We start from the raw sequence: 26,826 nt of genomic DNA, 5'->3' as shown, positions 1-26,826 counted from the left end.
TCTCTTCGCTATCACCTTATTATGTATTCCTTTCGCTTTTATCTTATCCACGTTTTATTAAATGCGAGAAATATCCCAATATTTGCTGCGTATTAGCATCAATCTCCTTTCTCTCAGTTTTGTACCACAAGGCGTGTCGCATTGACAAAGGAATTGTTGTATTTGTGGCGGTAACAGGGAGACATAATGTATATTATGCATTGTTGAAATGGGTTAAATAATTTCTATTTTCATTGTGTTGCGGCATGCATCTTTATATTATATATAAATATAATAATATAATAAAAAATAATATTTAGATATAAAAAATAATTTTTGTTTGATATAGGCATTTATGGAGTGATTAATTTTTATTTTTATTAATGTAGATGATGAAGCTTAGCCGGCCATTACTTACGAGAATTCCATTAAATGCTTAATAAAAAAATATTATATCAATAAATTATCCTCCCAATTTAATGCTCATTTTTAGTCAAATGTGTTTTTTTAATTTAATTTAATTTATCTCGGCTGAAATGCTCGATATTTATATCGCAATGCTAAAATTTGTTCGGGCGAATAAATAAGCTATTGAGTGTTACGATGTTTAATTCCAGTACATGTTATTTTATTTCCCCGCTTTTATAATCAATTTCCCTTTATCCTGTAGCAATGATAAATTACAAATAAATAAAATAAAAATAATGCTCATACAACAAGATTGCATTAAATATAATAGAGCGAAAATGTAATGCGTAAATAGTAGAAGCATGTGGGAAACCCCAAATGAAGACTCGTTAGCCGTTAAAGATGCTTAATGGTTGATGTCTAGAAATTCTCGCCTTGCTCAGAGAGTAATAGCTAAGATAAATGGATCCATATATATTCATGCAGAATTAAATAGGGAATACTGACATTAGCAAATGAATGTTTGATAGGGTGTAATCTCGAAATGGGCATAAGGAATATAGAATGCTATGTTGTGGATCCACGGGGTGATTTGCGATTTGACATTTCCAGGTTCTGGTAGTAAAGTGTAAATCTGTAATTGAATTTTCAGCTTATTCTACGAAAATTTGGAGAAGATAGGATGAAACCAATGGACATATTGCGTTTTTGGGGAAAGTCAGTACCTAACAGCTTTCTCAAAGTAGAGAAGCCCCGCGTATTATCTTAAGGTGATAAAACGTGTTTTTTTCTACAAAACAGACTCGACATGACGGTCACTTTTTTTGAATAAACGCACACGCTAAAACTGTCACTAATACGAAGTACTGCCGATTTGCATGAGCTTCCCCTGTTTTTTTAATGGGCCTCCATAATTTTCTGCACATCATACACTAGGTAAATTCGCTTTATTATTCAAAACTTGACAATAAAAGTTTTGCTCCTCGGACGGAAAAATTTCGTCGCTTTAAATAATAACTGTGAATGAAAAACGGCCCAAGTGTACGATGGCACTTAAATTCTCATTAATTTCCGTGGGGAAATGGTGAAATACAGATACGGCTCGTCATTGGTCGGAATCATTCCGATGAATGGGCGTACCTAGCGGGGGGCAGCTACCCCCTAGAAGCAAAAATCGCAAAAGTGTTAAAGGAAAATCGGGACTGGATTGAAACGAAACTTTCTTTAAATCCTCGGAGAATGATAATTGTGTACGACACATAACTAAAATAACTTTATTTCAAGCAAATAATAAAAAACAATGAAGCGCTGTAATAACTTTCTTAAAATGTTGGTTTTATTAATCTTTTCTATGCTAAAATGTTACCACTCATGTTCAATCATGGGTTGCCCCCCCACTAGTTTTGATCCGGGGTACTTGGCCCTTGTTCCGATGGGTTTTCACGACCAGTGGCTGACTCCAAGTACCTCGTAGTTTGCTCCGCAATCTGCTGTCGTCAGGAGTAAAAGAGATATTTTAAAATGACGCTCGCATGCCCTTGCTTCCTCTAAAAAGTTGTTGAAATAGAATTTAACTCGATATGCACGCTGTAGCATATGCCAAATGTCTTTTTTGGGTAAGCCGAAATTGCTAAATAAACAGTCGACGGAGCCCGACCGCCAATATGTTTCATTCCACTTAATGTAACAAAGCGTCATAAAACCAAACCACGGTATAAACTCGTTATACCCTGAAACTTAAAATGCCCAAGAAGCATTTGATGCTTTTCCAGTGGGGAACTGCGATTGCTTCTTCTCAGGATTCCATCCGGGTTTCTGTAGACGTTCTCTCTTAATCTTAATATCTTAAGACGACATCTCTTAATTTCTGTAGACGTTCCGATGGACGTCTAACCCGGTTGGAATTCCGAGAAAAAAATCATAGAATATTTATTGCCATTTCCATAAATATTGAGGGGCGCAAATGTTACTCTTGGGCAAGAATTAGCTTCAAGGAATTGACGTGGCCGATGTACCCGCGGAATACATCTAACTCATATAAATGTAAGTTATTTCCCCTTTACTTTCAACAATTGAGGTGTTATACCTATCTACCACTCCAGAGTTCCATGCGTAGATTGACCGCCTGGCCCCCATTACCCATTGCCCCTTTTTTTTGCTTGCGATCCATCACGGCTCTTGTTCCTCCCTCCATTTCAACCGCACATCCCTCGAAGTTCGGCACAACTGACAATGAGTGAAATCTGGTGAACGAGCCACCCCAAACCTATGTTTTCAATTTTGAAATTTGAGGCGTTAGTGTGTGTATTTTATCCGAAACATTGAGCAAATGATAGAGGGAACAGAATTTTGGGCTTTCGCTTAAATTTCCTGACGAAAGTGCCTTGCACGTAAAATGTTCTCTTATTATCAAGGAACTATATTTATTTCGAACTCTAAAAAATATATTGCCGTTGGCGTGTTCTGTTATTTATTTAGTTTCTACTTTCGAAATTAAAAGATTTGTAACAATCGACTTATTTATGCGTGGGAATTTTCGCGTCAACAATGTGGAGATAACGAAAGTTAAATATGGTTATATTTGCAATCCAATTTAACTAATTTTTTAGTCTGATATGTATTTTGGTCATTTTACGTTCAAAAGCCTAAGTTATGAAAATGAGTTAGGCATTACACTTACCTTAGGCCATTAATTAGGACATTAGTTCGTATTACCCATATATTAAGAGAATTATCAATAATACTGACAATGAGAGTGTATTTCTTGCAATTTGATGAATAACCTTTCCTTGCGACTATTTCCATGTTTTAGCTGAATTTCAAATGTTCGCTGTCCAATGAAGAGGCGCGATTATCGTTTCTTGATTAGCCCATGAATAGTGTTTGGTCGAATCTTGCCGTTGTCTTTACAAAAAGTCTTTCCAGTTGCCGCCGAATGCATACTAAAAGATTTGCTTAATGTATAGCAGCTTGGACGGATTAGAGGATTTTTTTAGCGTTTCCCCGTCGCTAAAAGGCGGCTAAATAAGTATATAAGGCTGCTAATGAGTAGTCCAGGGGATTGCCCTTTCAAGATTTTGAGGTGGGACTGCTGGGGTAATGACATTTTCATTAGTATTTGAGGAGAGACTGCTGGCCGGCAAAGTAATTTAGCTCGGCACCATCCAACACGGTGACTCAAGGTTTCCCCCAGGATTGGGGCAAGTGGACTGCATGCAGAAGACTACATTATTGAAGGCTGATTTCTGTTGCCACTAAGGTCGCATTTTAATCGGTTTTCTAAGATGTTCGCACTGCGGTATTGGGTACAATGCGATCCACTGTTTTCCAATATTTTGCAGTTTGTCCGGTGAATTGCATTTTTTAAACCAATTTTTGCTATTACCCGACAGTATTGAATGATTAATATTAATAATTTATTGATAATAAAATTCTTACTTCACCATTATTAACAATGCAATAACATTCAAATATTAAGTGACATGAGGTAGTGATGAGATGTTGATGAACATTAAAGTTGGCGCTTATATTTGCAGGAAAACAGATGACGGCTGTTTCGGCGCAATCATGGTCGTCCATGTAGGGGAAAATTGAACTGAGTGATGAAGGTTAATTTGGCTCAAGGTTTTTGTAAAGTGAAAGTGAAGGAAACTAAACCAAAATATAGATGGAAAAATGGAGTTGAACAGTGAACTAGCTCAGCAATTGAACGACAAAATTACAGGAGGGCAGGAGTTGTTGAGCAAGGTATCTCAGTTCAGTGATGTAAATGGAATATCTAAACTCCAGAAGAAAATAAAGCAGGAGATCAATTTTCTCGTTAAGGTGTGTTAATTTTTTGTACCTCCATGCATTTTTGGATATTAAATAGTTATTAAAAGCATGAAATTACGAGCAAGTAATACTAAAAATTATATAACATAAACAATGTTTCGATAATGAGCCTTCTTCATCTTTGGTATTGCAGACTCTGAAACTGGGTCGAGTAAAGAAGGAACACTTGCTGTGCACCAACCTTCATCATTTTTGGGCATTAGTAAATACCCTTGAGTCATGCAATGGCCTGGTTGCGGTTTTACAACATTTCATTTTTAAGTCTGGAGAAGGCGATTACAATGGGTCGTCAACGAGATTGTGTGTTGATGTCGTTGCAGAAAAGGGAAGACAATGGATGAAAGTTGTAGCCCGTAATCCACGAGCTCTCTCTCAACTTTGTTCAGGTATTGTGTATTTTCTCTTAGAATATAAGATAGATTTTTAGCAATGGCAATATATTTTATATTCTCGAAGGAATGGGCGACGATTTATTGAGGTAGCAAGTTGCTCCAGGTAAGAATCAATCATTAAATGTGTACATTTCTAGGGTTTGGGCAGAATAATATTTTAATCTGTATTTTTGTGCATCCGTTGATGGGAGTAAGACTGTGAGTGATCATGGTTCTCGAGGGAATCAGTAATTGCTTTAAGAACCATACACATATAGACAGCCATAGTAATCCAACATGATAGGAACTTCAGTTTTTTAAGAGTTAAAGGAGACCTTAAAGTGGTCATCCGATTGATTAATTGACATATTTAATTAAAGTACCGGGTGGATGGCCCCCTGGGTGAAATGGTGTTAAGCCCCAGCCTTAAGGGTTAAGGAGAATGCATTCCATTAAGTAACTTTCCAAAATTAAAAAAAATATTTTCTTTCCTTGTCTTCAAATTTTTTAAAGTTATGTCTGAATTCAGTATATTATTGATAATTGGAAACCATCTTTATGTAATCATTTATCATTTCCACTTTGATTTTCTTTTATTGCAGGAGCTGGAGAGTATGGCCAGAGAAATGTCATTGATCAGGCAAAGGAATTCTTGGCCTGCGCCAAACAGCATTTATACATGTTCCGTCCACCAGAGGTATGATTGTATTTTAGTTACCCAAACAAATACAAGTGGGATGGTACCTACCTTGATTTTTTTTCTGTGATTTTTAGGTATTCAATTTTTCACTTTTTTTCTTATCAATTTTTTTAGTGCAAGTTTTCATAATGTTTTCACAACTGCCTAAAGAGATAGATACCACCTTCATTGTTGTGCAAAATTACCCGGAAAAATCATGGCTTGATGTAGACGTGAACTAAAGGGAATGTGCCTTACAATGATTGGAATTATTCCATTGGGTTGTCAATGCAAGCAGTTGGTTCTGAGTTATTTGACTGGATTAGAATTTATCATTTGATATTTTTTAATTAAAAAATTGTAATGAGTCTATAAAATGAAAATTTTCAGAACAATTCTGAATGTGTTGCCAGCCACTCTGAATCAACTGTTCGTACTGACAACCGATTGGAATAACACTAGTGATTCACAAGCACAGCTGCTCAGTCTCCTTGGTTTCATTCGGAATGCTGAAACTAGTGAGGCACCTTGTAGTCCTTTAACTGGGTGTTAACTGGTTCACTTTATCTGGGTTCTTGCGAGATAACACAAGAGATGGAGAGAAAAACCGGCAAAAGCTCATTGATGAATTTTAGAAGTATTTATGAACTGCTTTGAGTGGCATGTCCACCTTTGACCGACATAGAGCCAGGTGACTGGTGGGTGGCCATGTGCTCTTAAAGCAATCCAAAGGCAATTTTAAAGGAAAGGGTTGCCAATAGGAGCGGTTGCTCAACAGGGATGGAGACGGAAAGAAAATGTCTGAGGGAGGCAATTCACTGAGGTGTGAAGGAAAACAGAAAACCCCTTAGTAAGCCTTTACCCGATGCCACCCCTTATATCAGGGTGTCCAGTAACTGGGAAACTCTGGAATTATGAGTGAATTTTAAGTCCCTGGAATTATGAATTTTTTTTCCAACCGGGAATTTCAAAATCTTTTATTTCAAATTCATTTCACAGAAAATTTTGCCAGTTCAGCAACCATTTTCTTGCCTAAATATGTTTTTTTTTGTAATGTTAAGTGCAGTAACTTCATAGAATTTAACAGCGAAACGTGGTATGTTGGACAATGCATCAGAATTGAAATGTTTAGTGCTCTTGACTCAAGTAAGGTTCAAAAACACGAAGAATAGATTGCCAGGTGACGTCAAAATGTACTTATGAGGTTGCAGCAGCATCAGGGGTGCCGACTTCCAAAAAATATCGGGGGGCCCAAACCGGGGATCTTGCCCCGGGAAATTTTATAAGTAGTGAGTTTTAAGTTTTTTAAGCATTTTAGAATAGTCGTATAATCAACATTAGAACCCTGATAACTCGAATCTCGACATCTGGACACTCCGGGAAAATCGACAAGCCTGACACATTTTTTCCTCACATCCATAACGAATTTTTGATGGAGCTTGGGCTCCCTCAGGCCCCATGGAGTCGGCGCCACTGAGCAGCATCTTGGCTTGCAATGAATTAATTTAAATTTTAAATACAATGTGTGCTAACCAACCTATTTTTTGTCCTTGTAAATGCCCAAGTATAATATTACCTATTCAAAAGCGTTGAAGTAATTTTAGGTGTTTTAAAATTCCTATCTATTGCAGTAATCATGTATGATTGACCTGGAATTTTGTCAGATTTTCCTGGAAAATGGGGAATTATAAATTGTTGTGCTTTGTTTGGCTGTATACCCTATATATGGTATAGTATACCTTCTTTCAGAACTGGTTTTAATTTGTTGAGGTTAAAAGGCATATGTCAGCTAGGAGAATGGGTGGTAGGTGTTAGGTTTGGTGGGTAGCTTCTTGGTTTGGCTGGATTCTGGCATAGGCTCAGGCAAGCGTGGGACCCTGGTGAGAAGAAACTGCACATAGTGCCTGTTTTCTGGCCTTCAGGAAGTAGGCATTCTTCTTTATGGTGTTAATGGTGGGATGATGGGGATGTTGATAGGATTCATTGATACTTATTGGGGAAAGAATTTTGGTGAATAATTTATGGTTCCTGATTTAAATCCAGTGAAGGGAATACATATAACTTTTCTATCCGAAACTGGTGTGTGTGGGTACACTTGTTGATAAATTATGACAGTTATCCTGCTGGGTAGTGTGCAACGTTACAAAATTGGTAAATTGCTCTGTTGCTGAACTAGCCATATTGAAATGCAATTATATGTCTACAATGTTGTAAAAGGAAATGGAATGTCTTAAAACTACATACTTTTGCAATTTGGTATTGGGAATCTTTGAGCTGAGGTAAAAAATTACAAGATGCGTGTATGCCTCTTGACTTAATCAGCCCTTTAACTATCTAAATAGTTGATGATGATGCATAGTTAGAAACTGTGGATTAGGGAAAGGAGATCGCAATTCAAGCAAGGAATAGGGAGGGCAAGGACAGGCACATTGATGGAATCAAGAGGGATGTGATCAGTCCCGAATCAAGGAAAGCAATTCAATTGGAGAACTGGGATTAGCTAGGATTCATACAAATTCATGCAAATGGTATTAACTGCTATAGTACTTAAAAATTGGAGAGTGAAAAATAAAATTTAAAAAATTGAAGTGATTTTATACCTTTTAAAATGCATCAAAACTTAAAGTTGGTATAGAAATTTTCTTTCACCCATTGCAAAGACTTGATAGAGTATAGTAGTATTAAAGCAAAAATATCTGTGCAGAGAGTATCACTGATAATAATTTTTGCTCAAACTATAACTCATTGCTAAATTATGTATAGTTTTTAGCCAACATTATTGGATTTTCTATTTGGAGCAATAAGGTTAAGACTTATTAATCTTCCATTTTATTGGGTCCTAAAAATATTTTTGCAGTAGAAGAGAATTCAAACTAATTTAAATCCTCGTTTTTTCCTTTCAGGTCGTTTTTGTTTTCTCTAGCGGGATTGAAGAGTCACTTGCCAATATGTTGGAGGATATAGGGGTGATAATTGTCGGCAAACGTATGCCTGACAGTTTTCCATGTCAGTTTGATGATGAAGATAGTGAATGTAGTGATGAGAATGAAGAACGTGATGATGACTGTGTGGATGTAGATGGTCTAGAATCAAATGGTGAAGGGCCTTCAGGTTCTCCTGAGCCTGTTCCTTTATACAGTGACCTTGATGTTGAGCCTAGCCGCCTCAATTTGGATGTGACTACTCTTTTGGCATATGTGTCAGCTTTAACAAATGGTGGTTGCAAGTGGAATTATAAGCAGCCTATCCTTAGAGAGCAAGCAGCCCAAGAAATGAAGCATCCTGTGAAACCTGTACTTGAGGCATTATTTGAAGGTGGGTAAGATTTCGGCTATAAGTATTCATTATGCTTATGATTTCCAATCCAACAAATGTGATTCCCATTAGACTAAAAATCTGTTGGGCATAAGATTTACAGCTTATTCTGACAGAAGGATGTAATATTTTGACTGTCATTATTAGGTCAGTTACCAAGTTATTGGAGTGACATACTTTTATGAGGTGTTCTCAAACCTTTTCATGGAAACCTCTATTTTGAACTGAATTTTAGTGCTCTTCTCGAAGAAATTTATTAGTTAAAGTTTTTATCGATAATGTGCCTGTAAATCTTACTTCAGATGTAGGAATCTAGATATTAACTAGGTAATACATCAGTGGCGCTGACTCCTTGGAGCCTGAGGGGCCCGAACCCCCCCAGAAATCGGAATGGGGGGAGGAAAAGATGTGTCACGCCTGTCAATTTTCCCCGGTGTGTCGAGGTATCGAGAGTCGAGTTTTCATGGTTCTAATTTTGATCATATTACTCTTCTAAAATGCTTAAAAAACTTTAAAACTCACATTTATAACATTTCCCGGGGCAAGAACCCCGTGGGGCCCCCCCAATATTTTTTATAAGTCGGCAGCCCTGTAATACATATAAACTACCTTTGTGAAATATCATTCAAATTTCCTACTGCATTATGATTTTCTTCCTCTGGATATCCTGTATGTTGTGGCACCAAGTGGAGACATTTATATTTTTCCCTAGCTTGATTTTTTAAGAGGTCCTATTGATCCTATCGTGAGCATTTGCTTTTTCCTAATGTAGTGTTAGCATTTGTGAGCCCTAGTGAGGACATTCAAGGTATTCTTGAATCCAAAGCCACAGAGCTGAATCTCACATTACAGATCCCACATTTAACAGACACTACTATGGTTAACTTTCATCATTCATGTCATCATATGAAGTAAGAGAATAACTAACTCCTTGTTATGATAATACCCATCACATTAAAGTGATCTTTGAATGGTGAACTTTTTTGTATTGATGCATTCCAATGTCTACGTGACCTCAACGGAATAATGAACTATTATTGTTATTATGTATCTCGAATGCAGGGAATTCATTGCTCAAGTATTTAAGACGTTCCTTAAGGAGACTCTGAATGGGAATACATTCCCATGGCGAGGCTGGGGACATTCTATCGGGAAATTGTCTTTTGTGGGAATCAGCTGCAGAATATTTCTGGCAGATTAAGGTGGTGGCAGGGGTAAGGCTTTGCATGATAATCTTAGCATTATGGATGCGAGTCCCATTTGGGTGAGTATTACATCAACCAAGGCATATATGTAAGTGAAGTTTTCTTTGTGTAGTCCCTGGTAAACCTGAAAAACTGACTGAATTGTCTGAAATGAAGTATTTTTAAGCTTCCATTGAAAGGGCCTATTTTGAAATGTTGAGTGCATATTTCTCTATTTGTGGAGTTCAGCTTAGTGATAATTTAATGAGTTGTTTTGTATGTACGACTAGGCAAGCAACTGTGTGTGTGCAAGTCAGCTTTTGATTCCTTCATGACTATCCTGAACACTTTGGGAGGGCCTGGAGAGAGGGAGCGAGCTGCTGCATTCATACCACGCCTCACTGTTGTGGAGGATGGGGAAGAGACTTGGGAAAACTTAAAAACTAAAGGGAGGATTAAGGAGAGATCGAGGGCTGTATTTGCTACTGGAGTAGCCCTCAGAGCAATCACAGTGACTGCAAATGGAGGCTTTGTTCGGTCTGCAAGAAATCAGGTATTTATATACGCCTTGATTAAGGTGGAATATCCCTTGGGAAAAAATTGTTTGTCATAGCATACATTCAAATTAGAATTCCCTAAATTCATGGTGAGTGTTTTAGCTAAGTGCCTCAGATTAATCCCTTGAAAAATTGATTTGATGGCAATAGGCAGCATGACACCAATCTCACGTGAGTGATGTAATTGCTCTCCACTTTGTCCTAAGTTCATGTGTAGATAATATTATTATTAGTTAGATTTAATCCTAGAGATATGATTTTATAATCAAGGTAATTTTTTAGGAAACTTTCCAAAGCCTCCATTGTCACAAAGTGACATGTGTCCTTTAAATCGCCTGAGGAAGACTTTTTCCCCTTTTTAACATTTTATTTGAAGTTTGGTTTGAACCTTAACCAATCTTTATTTCATTGCGTTTATTCCAATACCTTATTCAACCCAAGGTAAAATATTGAAGTTCAAAATTTAAAAATCATGTGTGTGTTTAACCCTTTCACTGCGTAACATTTTCTCAGAGTTGTTTCACATTGGCGGAGAATTTTTTTTCACTGCATTCACTTTGTTTTTCGAAAATATGGAAACAATTTCAATAAAAAAGGGATTTATATATTAATTTGACAATTTATTAAACAATTTGTTAATGGCATCACAGTGATGCCATCCGCACCCATGTGATAAATGCTCCGGATATTTATGCAACCCGTTACACAAACATTAGAAACGACGGACAACATATTTTTACATAGCAACTGAGAAGCTTGAAATAATTTCTGAAATGATGGCGGAATTGAATTATAAAATAAGATAAATAATTTTTCAGATGTCATCCACTATCCATGCATCAAATTTTGGGTAAATAAAAGTGTTCGAATTTTAATCTTCTCATCTAAATTTTTAAATTTACTAGTAACTTAGATTTGGATGCAAACATATGAAAGTTATTTTATCTTTTTGCCATTTTCTTTTGCGTTAATGCTGAAAATATTAACTAATAATTGTGAAATTCTTTGAAAAAAGGGTTCAAACTTAGCCCTGGAACATCTGCACATCATGCACCATCAGAGTTATACTGATTCGCCACTGAAGTCGTTCTAAGGACGTGAGGATTATTTCTTCTGTTTGTCCTTAGAGTTTCAGTGGTGTGTCTTTTTGAGTAACTCAATAGATATTTGAACAGATTATTATAATTTTTATGATGATTATAATTTTCCATGTATAAACTCAGTAGAGTAGCCACGGGGGGTGGGTTATGGGTAACAACCCCTGTTGAGGTGCCAAAAACATGTAAAATGGCCCCCGCACCCTCCAGAAGGGCCCTCAAACCTCCGTCAAAAACCCCCCATTTCAAAATCGTGGCTACGCGACTGTATAAACTGTGCCCACTGAGGAGAAATCTATCGATTAATTTTCGCACGACTTTGTTTGCATGTCCCCTGCCTCCAACATCAGGATCCTTCGCCCCAGTGTAAATTATAGCATCTTGCACGAGGCCATTAGGCTCAGAAAGCATATATAATGTTATGCCACGTTTGTGACGCCAAAGAAACATGGACTACTGAAGCAGAGTTCTTTAAACGTGTAATAAATTTCTTTCATTCTTTGAGTGAATATTTTCAAAAGGGGTCGAATTTTATGCAAGGGGTCTCTTGGTATCGGATCATCTACTCCAGGGTTCCTGCCAAACTGCATGCAACGGAAAATTAGTTGAAATCGGTCTCGCGAAAAAGTGCTGTGAAGGAGGGAAAAATCGAAGATATTTTCCTACCTTTTCCAATAATCTGGAATGGATGGCCATCTTACAAACTTCATACAATCATACATTAGGTATATCTGACCAAAAATTTCTCCCATACCCCACGAGTAAGATTCCTATGCTCGGTCATCCTTGAAGAACTGCATGTTGAGAGGCATTGGCAATATGGACCAAAGCCTTTCAGACGACAATATGTAGTTCCTCCAGCTCCACATACTTGCATCCTCGACGTAAACCTCAGTTAACACCTATAAAATATACTACAATAAAATAAATTACACTTACAAAATGCACAAGACTGATGAAGTTGCTCTTTTGCAGTCAGAAAGAGATGTAAGCGTTAAAGTTTAGAACTGAGGTACAAGAAATATCTAAATGTGAATGCTCCAGATAAAACTGCAACGTATAATAATCCAAAAATAATTGTTTCTTTGCGCATAGAAATTTTGCTGATTTTCTTTTCTGATTATAATAGCTCTATTTGGTCGAAGTAAAATATGTATGTAAATTGCTTCAAAGTTAAAAAAAAAAATCTTCGCGGAGAAGACCCAATGCAGTGTTCCATGCATACACTTGAGTAAATTGTGCCAGAGGTAGTTTTATTGCGAGGAGATATTCTAAGCCTAGTTGACCAAAGGCTGATACATAAACGGTCTTTGGGGTTTGAAAATAGGAATAAAGTTAAAAATGAAGATGTCTCCCATATTCCACGTAAGTGGCTAAATATATGTAAAATACCAAAATGTCGAATGGAAAAAGGCCATACGGTAATATTAGAAAAAAAATCTCCATAGAGGAGTGAAAATGCACGCAATCGAAAGATGTCCGAAGGAGAGACTGTACTAATAACGAGAGTCGCAAAAACTGAGAAGGAAGAGCTGACCTTTTCTACAACATGCACACAACAGAATAGTAGCATGGATTTCTAATAAGAATGGCAAAAATACTTCTAAAAATAGAGATAACTGGCGACACAAAGCGACTTGTAGTCTATTCCGCGGTGACGGAAAACGACTTTTTCATTTGAGCCCCGAAATTCGATCATTTTTTCCCCAAAGATTTCCCCAATTCTAATTTCTCCTTCAATATGGAAAAAATATAAAAGTTTCCCTAGAACCTTCATTATTTCCCGTGAATAACGAATTGGTGGTCGTAATTATTCCCACCTAGTAACTTTAACAAACTCATACGAAATAAATGAGAAAAAGTCGAAAACTCTATTTCTTCTTCCGTAGCCAATATAATCAGACCCCTATTGAAAGGATCGTTCAGAAAATGAGTGGCAAATATACTATGGAAGATTGTTAGGAGTTGTAACGGCATTATGTAAATATTAAGTTTAAACATTAATAAAAACAGAAACAGATTATTCAACTATGTTTAGCGTGTGTAGGTATAGTGACCGTAATTTGAAATACAAAAATATATTTCGTCAATGAGACGAAAGGAAATAGTTTGAAAAATTTTAGTAGGACTAAAACGAAAATAATAACCTTCAAATGTGGCAACACTTATTACAAATATTCAGAAAAGTAAAGAAAATATCACATTTAAATTTTTTTGTAATGGCGAAAAATCTTACAAATAAAAAAGTACTCCATAAATGTAAAAAAAAATTACTCAAAAAATATAAACTATTTTTCAAAAACGGAAGGCATATGCAGGTAGCCTAAACCATTTTGTGCGCGGGAAACCATCATGAGAGTAGATAGAACAGAGCGGAGGAGCGTAGGGAGCGATTGAAGGACATAGGCCGGCGTGGCATCAATGTGATGCCACCCGCCCGTTGGCAGGACCTACGCTGGGCATCAATGCTATGCCATCCGCACTCAAAGGGTTAAAATGTTAAATTTATGTGCATACTGCTTCAGTAGAGGCTATTCAAGTTTCCCTCGGGGTAAATTCTCTCATAACTGCTGACCTTTGGGATCTCTAGTTAAAATCTGTAATGTGGGCTCCATCATTGCCTCCTCCGTGTACTAGTTTTGTAATATTTGATATTACTGCTTTATTATAATTAATTGAAATGACTCCTTATGTGTATTTATTTATCTGAAATGAATTTATCCTCGATTCGGCCTTTTAGCCAATCTACCTCATTAAGTTTCCTTTGATAAATGATTCTAAGTTGTAGATATTGAAATGTCGCATTCAATGGTATGAATTTTTCCCAGACCTAGGTGAATCTTTTCATTGCATGGAAGATCACTATTCTCAAGTAAAGGCTGATGTAGATTATCGCCAATTATTTATTTTGTAGCCTTTCTATTCTGTAATAATTGCCCTGGTATGTTAAAATGGAAAAATAAAATGTTCTTACCCTTGAAACATTTTCATAAACATGAGTTAACTTTGTCGATTCTTAAATATTTTGATATAAAGTCTCTTCGGCAATGCATTTGCATATATTTAAGATACATTAAGATATATTTTATAAAATTGTAGATAGATAAAGCCCTCAATTGTCAACCTGTTGGGTGAAAGTTCAAAATCCTGCCTGGAAACAGGTTGAGTGATTTAAAAGTTTGGTACTCAAGTTATGAACTAACTCCATTGGGAGAGGTGTGAAGGTATTCATTTAGATTTTACTCTACATTTTATTAGGGGCACTAAAATGGGAGAATTCTTATCATGTTTCAAGCCACTTATTAATCTAAAACTCTTGATATTTCTTTTTAATTAAATGAACATGGAATATTATTTAGTACACCTTGCAAAAGGTACAGTTTACATTTTGATTTGTGGGCACATGCTGGTATAGTGCAGTCTGTGATCATTACTGTTATTTTTTATAATCTGCTTTCTTAAAATTTGCGAAGAATGGTGAACACATCATACCAATATGCTAGCCTTTGATGGATTACATATGCCAATAAGTCCATCTTTCTCAAAAGGAATTCTGGAATGGAGGCATTTTGGAATCCATTACAACTATTTTTTTGGGCATAAGAAGAAATTTGAAAATTTTCTAGATTTGAATGAAAGAAAACTTTAAGAGGATCGTAGCTTTTTTCAGTTTGCGTGCCATCATCAAACTCTGGTAATATGAGTTGCAACTTTCTCAATAGGGTTATAATACATTGAGATTGTATTCAATGGTTATCTGTTTAAAGGTTTACTGCCTATATTTTGAAACTGTCCATCGAACAAACTCGTATATACAGGATGGACTAATTGTTTCATACTTTTTTTGCACTAGAAACATTTTCATGCACACTGGTATTCATTTTTGATTCTTAAGTATTTTGATATCAAGTCTCTGCAGTAATACACTTATGTTTTAAATTAAATTTAAAATGTTTTAAATTTTCTTTTTCAGGGCTACGAATTCCCTGTTTTTGTGCATGAGTCAAGAGCACTGACTGAGGGTAAACAATTTGGACCTCCATTATTATGATGGCAAGAGATATTTATGAAAAAAGAATGATTTCGTTATCGTTACTTTTTGGCGAGAGCAAAGATGTTACATTTAATTTTGTTCAAGGTGTACATACAGTGAAATTTTTCTTCTTTATTTGTTTGTATTATATGTAATCATGCTATGCTTTCTATTGAATCAACTTCTTGGATAAAGCTTATTTATATGAATCTTGTGAATTTGAAGTACAGGCTGTATTTTCATAGCTTATAATAAATTTTTGCTGAAAATGTATATTTTGCGATTGTTTTAATTTTATGAAGAGAATCAACATATGCTAGTTATCTAAGAGATTGATTCCTTGCACCAAGATAAATGATTTTAAATATAGAGGATCTTGAAATATAGGATGGTAGAGGAGCTGTTTACTTGTGCATATAATCTTATGATAAAGTTAAACAAATGATAATGAACTATGTACATCCTAATAAAAATTTCATGTGCATGGTATGAATTGAATGTTCATTTAATTATCTTGTGAGGGAGAAGAAAAACGACATTGGTAAATTGAGGTTTTAATTTTATTGAATTATGTTGTTATTGTAAGAATGCAGTCATTAGCATGGCTAAAAAAATTGATGGGCGGAAAGGACTTAAGGCACAGTATCCATGGTCTGTTAAAATCCTCTGTAAATAATTGTTTTTACATGTTCATTGTGGAGCATGCCAATCCAAGGGTGCCCATTGGGGAATGTACCTTTTATTTTTGTTTATTTTCCATTTATCTTCATCGCCCCGAAAACAGCACATTTAGGAAGTTAACAGTGGGGGAATATAATGAACAACAGCATAGGACAAACATCCATGTTCTGGATAGGGGCAACCTACCCAGGTGGGACTCAAACCTGTGACCTTCGGTTTGGCAGGCAAGAAATTGACCCCACCCCATCTGAGACCGGCAAATGTATGGAGTAGGCTGCGGCATAAAAAAATATTTTCTGGAGAAATAAAACATTAGGGGGCAATTTTTTAATTGTATTCTACATACCAATATACTGGCGGGGGTTAATGTTTTGCCTTTTGGTGGGGAATGCACCATTAATGTTTGGGAGTGTGCTTTGGTGCCCTTGTGCCAATTAATATGATCATGACCTTCTGCCATAGCTCGGTAACACAGATTGATGCACTCGAGTCACTTTTGTTGTAGCTGCTTTATTGTTTACAATGAGTTGAGAAAGTTGATTGGGGAATCAACATGCACTGAAAAATGGGTTGCATCATTTTTAGTGACCTTGCTGCCAAGTTCATAAATCTTCCCATTATTCTATCAGGGTGGGCGAACCCTAATTTAATTTTAATCTAATCAGACTCAACTGTTTATAGTTATGTATTCAATTTTAAAAAATTACTACACCACTTGGTATTATATCTATTTAATGATAAAGAAAGAAATGAGTCGATTTGATGCTCTGAGTAGCACCAAGGGATGACTGCTGGTGATCAGTGACTGCTGACAATGCTCGGAAAGGCTTTCTTCCTAGAGGGGCTGTAGGGGCAGTGAGCGGTTCCAGATGCAGCTGCATTGGGGACTTTTGTGGATTTTTTTTTGAGGAATGGGGAGCTTTATCTCTGTAAAAGAAGTTATCTCTTCCATAGCACTCTCCTCTAGGGATGGACGGATGCAGGATTTTTTCGGATCCGGATTCGGATCGGATCCTTGATTTTCGGAGTCGGATCTTTCGGATCGGATATTTTCGGATCCAAATGCATTTTCAAATTCCTGACGCTGAGATTCCCCCGATGATTGTTCAATCTCTTGGGAATCTCACTATATGCCAGTCGCATTTTGCCTTTTTTATTTTCCACGGCTAAAATTCTCCTACGTAACCTCTGCGAGAGCTTTCAAACAAAACGGTTCATGAGTAGGACAAGAATCTCATGCGACGGCGCATTCGAAGATAGAATCGGAATTCTTTCCACCCTTATTGTGCGTTGCATTCACTGATGCTATTATTTAAAATTTCTGATCCAGATCCAATGTCTTCCGCGAGTTTGGATCTGATTAAGGGCAATATCCGCAGATATTTGGATCCAATATCCAATCCGACCATCCCTACTGTCCTCCATTTCCCTTTTGAGATCGGGCTGTTTCCACATGTATGAGCCTGAGGTGCAGCTAGCCCCTTCCTACTGCTTTTTGAGCCGCGTGACTCTTCTTAACGAATGTCCTGCAAAAATCCTCTGTAGAGAGGGGACCAATGAGTGTCTTGGGGCTCAGTCCAGCAGTAATACTAAGGAGAGAACTCCACCATTTTGAAAGGGTTACGCATGATAGAAGGCAAAAATATCTGCACAGAAAGGTTGGACACCATTTAGAAATAGACTAAGTTTGAATTAATTTTCGCTATCTACAAAGGTAGTATTCAAAGAAGCATTAATCTTTGTGACATGAGGTAGATTTTGAATTCTATTTGTAAAAAAATCATACATATTAATGAAGCTCAATTTAGGTAAAGGTGGAAAATTTCTGTTGCCTCTTGAATTCAATGAAATGAAAATGTCTCATTCTCTGCTGAATATTTTTTATTCACAAAATAAATACAGAAAACTATTTCTTTACACTTGTACCAAATCATACATGTATAAAGTTTATCTCATAGCTTGCAAGGAAACCATAAAAATGCGCTGCCTACTTAATAATAAAACACATTCTGAAGGATACATTTATCACAGACAACTCATTTAAAGTGACCTTCATTATTAACTTTTATAGGAACTTTACTCTTAACTTTAACTTAATTAAATCTCCTGATTGTTATCAGTTAATAGAACATGATAAAAAATTCAATAACCATAAATGTCTATTAATACTGTCAAAAAAAAGGCTTGTGAAGAAGGGCTGAGTTTTTTCGTAATATTGCATAATGTGTATAACCTTTTACAATTTATCTATTTTGCTGTGTTGAGATTCAGTATGTAACCAAAATGTCATGTTAAGGTTAATTAATCATCAAAAACTCCCTGTAGCATTATTCATCTAGTGTATGTGTCTCAAAATGCGTGCTCTCAGGGAATGAGTATTTTTTTGTCACTACCATGAATTGATATGGTTTCTGTTTTCCATATTTTTCACCAACTGGATTGTTAATGTATGTCAAGTGAGGAATTAATAGGGTGTCATCAATGGATTTTAGGTGGTGAAATCCAGCCTTAGCTAAGTAAGCATGCTTAAATAGTTTAATTCTATTATACAAACAAATTTCCTTGATGAATTTGGATAAACTATCTAGCAGTGTGCTCCTGTGTATATAGTATTTACATAGTACCTATACTACCTACAGTAAAATGAATTGAATTTAATACATCTAGAAAAAAAATCTAACGACAACATTGACATCTTTGCATATTAATTGTTGATGCAGTCATTTTTAATTTTTTATTATTTCTTGTGGGAAAAAGTAAATGCATCTCCCCTAACTCGTACATTTGAAGTATTACCTCAAGGGAAAAAATAATAAATAGAGGTACATTAAAGTAAATTCTCCTTAAACCACTTCATACTAACTAAAGCTATTGACACCCTTACTTCTGTGGAATGCCATGTTGCAGTATTTGTGTTGTACAAAGACCTTCTTTCAACTTAGAAGCTAAGATGGAGTATTTACATAAAAAAATCCCTTGAAAATGCATACTCAATTGCGGTAGTACATATTATAGGTTTCAATTATATGTTTCTATGTAAAAACACTTATGAATGATTTATCCAATACATAAAATGAGTGTATGCATTAAATACGTAAGTTAACAAAAGGGGTTCATTTACATGTACTGTACCTTAGCCTATGAAATCGATTCCACCCTGTATTTGATGATAGGATCATACAATTATGATCATTTTACGCAAAAATATATGTATCAGTAATTTCACGGAATCCAGTGAAAAGAATACTAGATGGCTGACAGTCTTACTGAAACCTTTCCAATTCCAATATAAAATAAAAATTTTTTTGCACACTCAAGTGCTCTGCTCACATCTTATAGTCATGTTTCGGCATAAAAATATTACAATAAATAATTAACCATAGTGATCTCTCCATAAAAAAACAATGATAAGTAACTCTATACAATATGTAAAAATGATAAGTTTTGATCCAAACCACGTCGAGGTTAACTTTTGAAGCATCTACTTTGAAGATAATGCACTATGAGTTCCTGACTCCAGTTTGCTAAACATACTATTTTTCTCTGCAATACTCTTGGTAGAAAATGTAGTTAGCTCAGTCCGTTGCCCTCATTGCTTATATGTATCACTGTGTCCCTTATGCTGGGGTGAAATTATATTCTGTCAGTACTCAGGAAATTGGTGGAGACAAGTTCCTCAAATCATTCACAAATGTTTACCTTGATTTGTTGTCATTCAAACCTGATCAGAATTCATTGGTCAGGCGATGTCAAGTCTATGGTCAGTGTAAATTAAATATGTCAGAGTGCAAACTTCACGGGTCACCCCCAGTCAGTCACTGCTCTATGAGATGCAGTGTCTGACTGACTGTTTGCTGGCCTGATTTTGATGTATGACAAAAGAAGTGCCAGCAAATTTCTGGTTGCATAGATAATGTTGGTATGAAAACATTCCAATTGGACAATGGTTTAGCTTGCTCCAGGAAAGTTTTTTTTGGAAATGATTACCATTCTACGTTATATGAAATGTGACACACATGGAAAACAAAACCAGACTTCTCCTAAAGATAACATTGTGAAATGATGACCTCAAAGGCAAGCTTTTTCAGACTCATCACTTCCTCATCTAGTTTATATCACACATTGGCTTCTACATAGAAACCTGCCATCTGTTTTGATGGTCCATTACTTTTGAGTTTCAGAGATCAATTGATGCCATTGTTTGCATACAACTCCAAGAGGTTCTTTGGATTTCTCCCCAAAAATTGTCTCAGAATTTGTTTGTTTGAACATCAACACTAATGACACTAATGGCTGTCACTTCCTGAGCACTGTCTCCTGCCACATATACCTCCTTTCTATTCCTGAATAAGGACATCCAATTTAACCAGGAATATTTCTGCTTCTTAGTTTGCATTTGGGACAAAGTGCTTCCTTGGGTGATTTTGTTGTCAAATGTGTCTTTTAGGGAATGAGATGATGTAGGAACTGCCTCAACAAGCTTTCCATTGATGAGAAATCCAGGGTTGCTTGTGTGATGATTTTCTGTTGGCAAGCTGCAAAAGTTCCTGTCACTTGTGTTGTCACTGTTATTACAGTATTGCCTCATGATAGCTGCCAGGCTCTGTATTAAAACGAAGAAAAAGTATATATAATTAATATTCCATCCCAGTTCCATGGTATACAATTGGAAGTCAAAGAGATAAGATTTTGTGATTTCATTTTTACCAAAATTAATTTTATCCTGAAAATCTAATATTTTAGTGTACATATTTAATTTTTGTCATAAATACCAATGGCTTTGCTTATAAGTATTATGCATTGGATTTCAGGCTTGCTACTGCAAGTATATTTTCTGGCATAATAATGAATGAGACTGCTCTTTCTATTAATTTCAATCATTAATGAAATTTCTTTTAATTTAAATAAATTGTATGCAAAATTGAAATAAAAACATCAGACACTATTGCTTTATATAGATGATGGCTAATGGTCATTAAGAGATGAGTTTCTTACCTTTTGCTGTGTATTCTCAATTTGGCCATGTTTTGACTTGACAATAACTGCATTAAGTGTCCCCTTCATTTTCCTCTCACATATCGGCCCATAATTGAGGCATTCACTGCTATCACTGCTTCCCAAACATCCTCTTCGGCCAATTCCTCCTGAAAATTCATCTTCAATCTCAGCTAAAGTCTTCCCTTTTGTTTCTGGTAGAAACATGTACACGAAGATGGCTCCTGCTGCTGCCGAACCTGCAAAGAGCCATAGCGTCCACGGCACTCCAGCCCAGGCCTCCAAGTCTGGGTAAGTTTTCACGGATGTGAATATCAAAAGGTGAGCCAGGGCTGAGACTGATCCTCCAGCAATACCTCTTGCAGCCTGCAGAATTGAAAAGAGGTTGGCTTAATACCCTGAACTCTGAAAATGGGTAGGTCTCCTATTAACTTAAAGGGAGCTACCATGTATCTTCACTGCTCTACAATGAACTTTAATCTCAAATGACCATCCTCTGCGGAGCTTCTCAAAGGATTCTATTATTTATAATATTCAATGATTATAAAACTGAATATAGTAACGTACTTGGAAGTGTAGAGAATTAAGGTTTTCCCTTGAATGCAGAAAATTAGTTGTGATGAGTTTGTGAGTGGTATTATTGAATATTAGAGTTATATGTAATAACGTATGTATAATAAAAGGGCATACCCAGGATCAAAACTAGAGGAGGGAGCAAGCCATGGTTGTTCAAGTTGTAACATTTTGCCATGGAATAGGCGAATGGAATCAATATTTTAAGAAAATTATAACAGTGCTTTATTAGTTTCAAAAATTATTTGCTTGAACACAAAATTAATTTAGTCACATGTCTTTTACTAATATAATTTTTAATGGGTTTAAATAAAAATTGCTGAAAAATTTCGATTTAATTCAGTCTGATTTTCCTCAAAGAGTTTAGCGATTTTTGCTTCTGGGTGGGGCAGTTGCCCCCTCCTGCCCCTCACTGGGTGCACCCATGGTATAATTCCTGATATTTAAATTTTTTTTAATATTCTTAAATTATGTATAGTACATATATGGATTCATGTGCCCATTAGTTGACTCTCGCAGCTGGCCCTTTACTTTCCACTTATTTTTTTAAATTAATTTTTTGCTTTTCGAAATTGGGTATGCCAGGCACCAAGTAGAGCTATTTTCAAGGCAGTTAATTGATTAATTGGGATGATAAAATTAAGCTTCATTTGATTCATTATGCTTTCTTGTTTGCTATAATGATACTAGGTAGTATCCCATTTTGTAAATTGTCAAATATAATATGGTGAGGTTATTAAGATATTTGTGACGTGGTAAATTTAGTCCCCAGTTCTATTCCATTGATATAAAGAAAATTTGAATCGTCCCAGAATGTATTTTTCTGGCTTATGTGTGAAAATTGTATTTAATTTGGGCAGTTTACTTTGGAGAAGCACCCTGTGCTGTTCTCTTCCAAAAAGTCAATTTATCTACCATTCTTCATCTTTCATTGAGAAGAAGATACTTAGTCATCATTAGAGTGGTGAGTAGGACAAATGGATCAGACAAGGTATTCCCAAGATATGCAGAGCAAGGGGACAGAAAGATTAAGAGCCCACTGAAAGTGTGGGGTGTATTGACATGGGATTGTTGCCTAATCTGCAAAAACTGTTGGACATGCTCTGGAAGGGTCAGCGACCTGCCTTCAATGCTTAAATAATACCCTATTCCAATCCTAACTTCTATAGAGGACATACACTTAAAAGTTGACGCATGAATCATGATGCTGGCAAAAGTTACCTGTGGAAATAGTTCTGAGGTCATGATCCAAGGTAGTTGCAGAAATCCAATCATGGAGACACAGACGTGAGTGAGGACACAGGCTAAAGGCACCCAAGGGGCTAGGCGTCCATCTGCAACTGTTTTTCCAGCAAAGACAAATTCATAGCCTCCTGCAACAGCCATTGATGCAGCCATTCCCATGCCTGAAGCCATCGCCAGTTGTCTGCGTCCAAATTTCTTCATTAGTACTGCACCGCCAATGCTTGCCAATAACCGTACACCTGCGACAGCAATGGAGGCCAAGAAACCCTCTGCTACTCCAGATGAAGAGTTGTCCTCAATATTTTGCAGCACCTTTAGGTTGAAAGACATTACATTTCTTATTTTCTTTTTATTCCTATGTATTATCATACTTTTTGTTCCTATTAAATCCATCTACCTCACCGACTAATAGAAGTTTGACTGAAAATGCCTCTGCTTAATGGGTTTTGGTTAATGAAAAATCTTTTACTATTCAGCTCATTTTTGTGTGGAGATTTAAAAGATAACAGGGGTATGTTTTTTTAAACTTGGTTTCATTCACTGATTTGTATTGTAGACTTGAAAATGATAGCAGTTTTTGCCATCAATATATGATATTTGTTTGTAGGTGTGAGTTAAAATCCAATCACCAACTATGTCAACATTCATAAAATACTCAAAATGATAAAAAATACTTCAAGAGGAGGAAATGTATGAGGAATGGTGTGATTGATTGAATTTTTTAAGTTTACTTAATATCTCTCAATAGAGCAAATCCTTATCAACATGTCAGGGGGAGGAGAGACAGCAAGCTTATTTCAGAAGGTTATTGGTGGAGGGGGTTCTACAAGCTATGCATGGTTTGCTCATTGTTTAATATTTTATATTATTTGTCTTGGATGAGGGAGTAGGTTGCCATCAATTCTCCACCCCCTGGATTTGTTACTGCCTTTGTCACTCCTGACATAATTAAGCTCATTTTTGATTGAGCATGAAAAAGTGTCACTACATCACTTTGTGTTTCTTAAATTGGACTATCTATTATCTCTAAGCTCATTTTAGATAGGTGATCACTTCCTTTATGCAAAAAACGCTTCCTCTACTGTTGGAATCATTAAACTTATGTTCTTCTAATGCTAAAATATGGAAGGAGGTAGTGTTGCTGTCTTACGTTATCTGTGTAATCCGTGTAATTCGAAGCGCCCAGGCTCCCGATAAGGGCAGACGCGACGGGAATATCGCCGTATTCTCCATCAGTTGAGATCCTATCCCTGGCCATCATGTTCATGGGAGCCGCGGGAGGTGCGTGACTAGCTTCCAGCGACCGGAACAGGTCCACGGCGTAGTACAGGAGGACGTATATTCCGGAAGCCTCTTGGAAGGCGAAGAAGAACAGCAGGAGGACGAACGGCTTCCAAACCTGAGGCCTGGCGAAGAGAGACCACATGCTCGCGAAGAAGGAACAGCATCGGGGTTGATCGTCGGGCGTTGAAGTCTCCTGTCGCTTGGCTTCGCTGACCGTGTTCGATGCCTCCATCAGTGCCGCGAGGTCTTTATCGATTTCACCGGCCGACGCGCTGTTGCCCCGCAACCACTCCAGCGACTCTCGGGCCTCGTGAAGACGGCCGCGGGACACGAGCCACGCGGGCGTCTCGGGCAGGATGGCCGCGGCGAAGGCGTAGGCCGCGATGGACGCTGCGCAAGCCATGGCCGCGACTGTGGTCCAATTCAAGAACGCACCCGCCGCATAGACCATCAGCACTCCGAGGGAGACGAAGACGGGACCGGAGGCACATAGGGTTCCCCTGTGCTGGGCGCCGCTCACCTCAGCCACGTACACGTAGCTCGCCGAGGCCATGCCTGCGAAGAGATGGCAACGATCAGATATTCTTAAGTTTATTTATTTTATTTGTTAAGCATTTCTTTAATATCATGTATTTAAGGTAAATCAGCAAGGTTTTCTTACATGTTCCGCTCAAGAGAAATCATTCAAAAAATTCTCAAAATATTTTTGACATGATATAACCCTAAAATTCAATTCTTTACAATAAACTTTTTCCATGTAAAAATCATTTATCGATGTATGGTCCCAAATGCACAACTATTTTGAGGTAACATTCTAAACATGACTCCGTGAAATATCCCAAAAAAAACGTATTTTTTGTTTCTCACATTTTTTTCAGTTAAAGGATAATATTTTTTTAGACAATATTGTGTAAATCAGGATTAATTAAATTGTTGGTGTGTGTTCTTTTTGTATAGCAGTTGGCTATTTCGGTAATGAGTTCCAAAGTGGAGTGAGCACAGTTTTGTGTCCAACAGTGAGAATATTCCTAAAAGAGTAACACTTATTTATCATTAAATGTACCTTATTTGCGTTAGTAAAAATTGAAATTTATATCATTTAATATTAATATTAACAATGAAGTAATGGACGCATAATAAATAAATATGTGATGGAAACATTTCTGAACTGACGTTGGGTGGTTCATAAATTTACCTGGAGTCAATTGTTACATGAGCTTGGGGGTGATAAAAATAGAGGCGTCATCATCTTACCGACTGCCATTCCGCAAATGAAGCGACCGATGCACAGTTTCAAGAAGTCGTCTGCCAGGAAGATTATTAGCCATCCGGCGATGTAGGGACCGGCTGCTAGCTTGACGGCTGATCTTCTTCCCAGCAGTTCTGAGACAATCCCCGCCGCCAAAGCTCCAAGCGGATTAGAAATCACCCCTAAACTCGCTGCAAAGAGAGAAAAAATATTACGTTTACAGAAGAAAATTAGACTAACTTTTACAAATCTTAAAATGTCAATATCAATGCCATCGAGAGTTTTATATCCCTATGTTGACAGCTTGCACCGTATGATTATCCAATGTGTCATGAGGATTCTAAGTCGTAGTTGTTTTGGGGCCAAAAGACGCGGAGAAAATGAAACAACCTCGACAAAAAAGTACTGAGGGGCAGGGGCGCAGCTAGGAATTAAGGCTGGGGGGGGGGGGGGGGGGGGCGAGTTTAGGTGCAACTAATACCGGGGTGTGTGGGGGTATGAAATACCCACCAGGATAAGCGGTAGGTGAGAGATTAATAAGTTGCGGAATTTCAAGATAAATTGTTAAAAATGGTGAGTTTTACGGCTTTCTGAGGGATATTTTTTTAAATCCTTACACTATTAGTAATATCAATCCAATTAAGTAAAATGGATTAAATTTAAAATTCCTCTGAGCGCTTGGCGGGGGTGTTTATCCCCCAAACCCCCCCCTCCCTGCGCCACTGCAGAGAGGTAAGGATGAAACTTGTTGAACAGTCGGGGAGTGTGAATAAGCATTTGTACGGGGGGGGGGGGGGGGGGGCAGCTTTAGCTCCTAAACATGGATTTTGTCGATGAGCCATTCTGAAACTGCTGCGTATAAACAAAAGTAGGCGCCCTTATCGTAAATTGGAGAGCAAACTTCAAACCTGAACACTCCCGTGACTGGGGTTTATTCGTGAAGCGATATTAAGCGATTGGTGTGAATGCCCATTGTTTAAAATATCCGTGAAGAGGAATCTGACCTTTTTTGAGTATTAAAAAAGAAACACAAGTATGGGAAATGTGAAAAAAGTAGTGATCAGTTCTTTCTCAAATACGACGTCTTTTTGACATTGCGGATTCACTTACCGACCCATGACGCCTCTTGAGAAGTTAGATGTAACGTTGATCCGGGGTCAGAGATCTGAGGTAGGAGTACAGCGGAGTATCCCTGGCCGAAACCAACGCATATTGAGTTCCCATGGGCTGCGAAGGTGGCAAGAACCTGGAAGAAGAAAAAATAGTCATGAGTGAAACATGAATTATTGGGTGGAGATTATTTCATATAGAATTTTTTAGTTCCGAATAACTTGAAATAATT

The 26,826-nt window shown here is 37.0% G+C and overlaps 2 protein-coding genes and 1 long non-coding RNA gene across 3 annotated transcripts in view; 2 read left to right on the top strand and 1 right to left on the bottom strand.

Moving 5' to 3' along the window:
* Positions 1-3,895: 3,895 nt before the first annotated feature.
* Positions 3,896-15,730, top strand: LOC124157259 (UPF0415 protein C7orf25 homolog). Its single transcript, XM_046531830.1, has 6 exons — positions 3,896-4,212; positions 4,355-4,607; positions 5,195-5,289; positions 8,175-8,586; positions 10,061-10,323; positions 15,398-15,730. Exons 1-6 carry the CDS (start codon positions 4,063-4,065, stop codon positions 15,473-15,475), a joined length of 1,251 nt encoding a protein of 416 aa, XP_046387786.1. The 5' UTR covers positions 3,896-4,062; the 3' UTR covers positions 15,476-15,730.
* A 2,271-nt stretch (positions 15,731-18,001) lies between these two features.
* The window catches only part of LOC124157257 (facilitated trehalose transporter Tret1-like), a 125,768-nt gene continuing 116,943 nt past the window's right edge, over positions 18,002-26,826 (bottom strand). The window contains exons 2-7 of the mRNA XM_046531829.1: positions 26,595-26,730; positions 25,490-25,675; positions 24,102-24,790; positions 22,928-23,263; positions 21,134-21,499; positions 18,002-20,741 (exon numbers count right to left, since the gene is read on the bottom strand). Coding sequence (XP_046387785.1) covers positions 20,388-20,741; positions 21,134-21,499; positions 22,928-23,263; positions 24,102-24,790; positions 25,490-25,675; positions 26,595-26,730 — 2,067 coding nt within the window. The 3' untranslated portion in view covers positions 18,002-20,387. The remainder of the gene's footprint in view (positions 20,742-21,133; positions 21,500-22,927; positions 23,264-24,101; positions 24,791-25,489; positions 25,676-26,594; positions 26,731-26,826) is intronic.
* Positions 21,336-26,826, top strand: part of LOC124157258 — a 34,167-nt gene continuing 28,676 nt past the window's right edge. Inside the window, exon 1 of the long non-coding RNA XR_006864559.1 lies at positions 21,336-21,424. This is a non-coding gene — a long non-coding RNA (uncharacterized LOC124157258). The remainder of the gene's footprint in view (positions 21,425-26,826) is intronic.

The sequence above is a fragment of the Ischnura elegans genome, chromosome 4 (genome assembly GCF_921293095.1).
Source record: "Ischnura elegans chromosome 4, ioIscEleg1.1, whole genome shotgun sequence".
Lineage (NCBI taxonomy): Eukaryota > Metazoa > Arthropoda > Insecta > Odonata > Coenagrionidae > Ischnura > Ischnura elegans.
The sequence above is the reverse complement of the archived record's forward strand: the minus strand, read 5'-3'. Positions and strand labels throughout refer to the sequence as shown.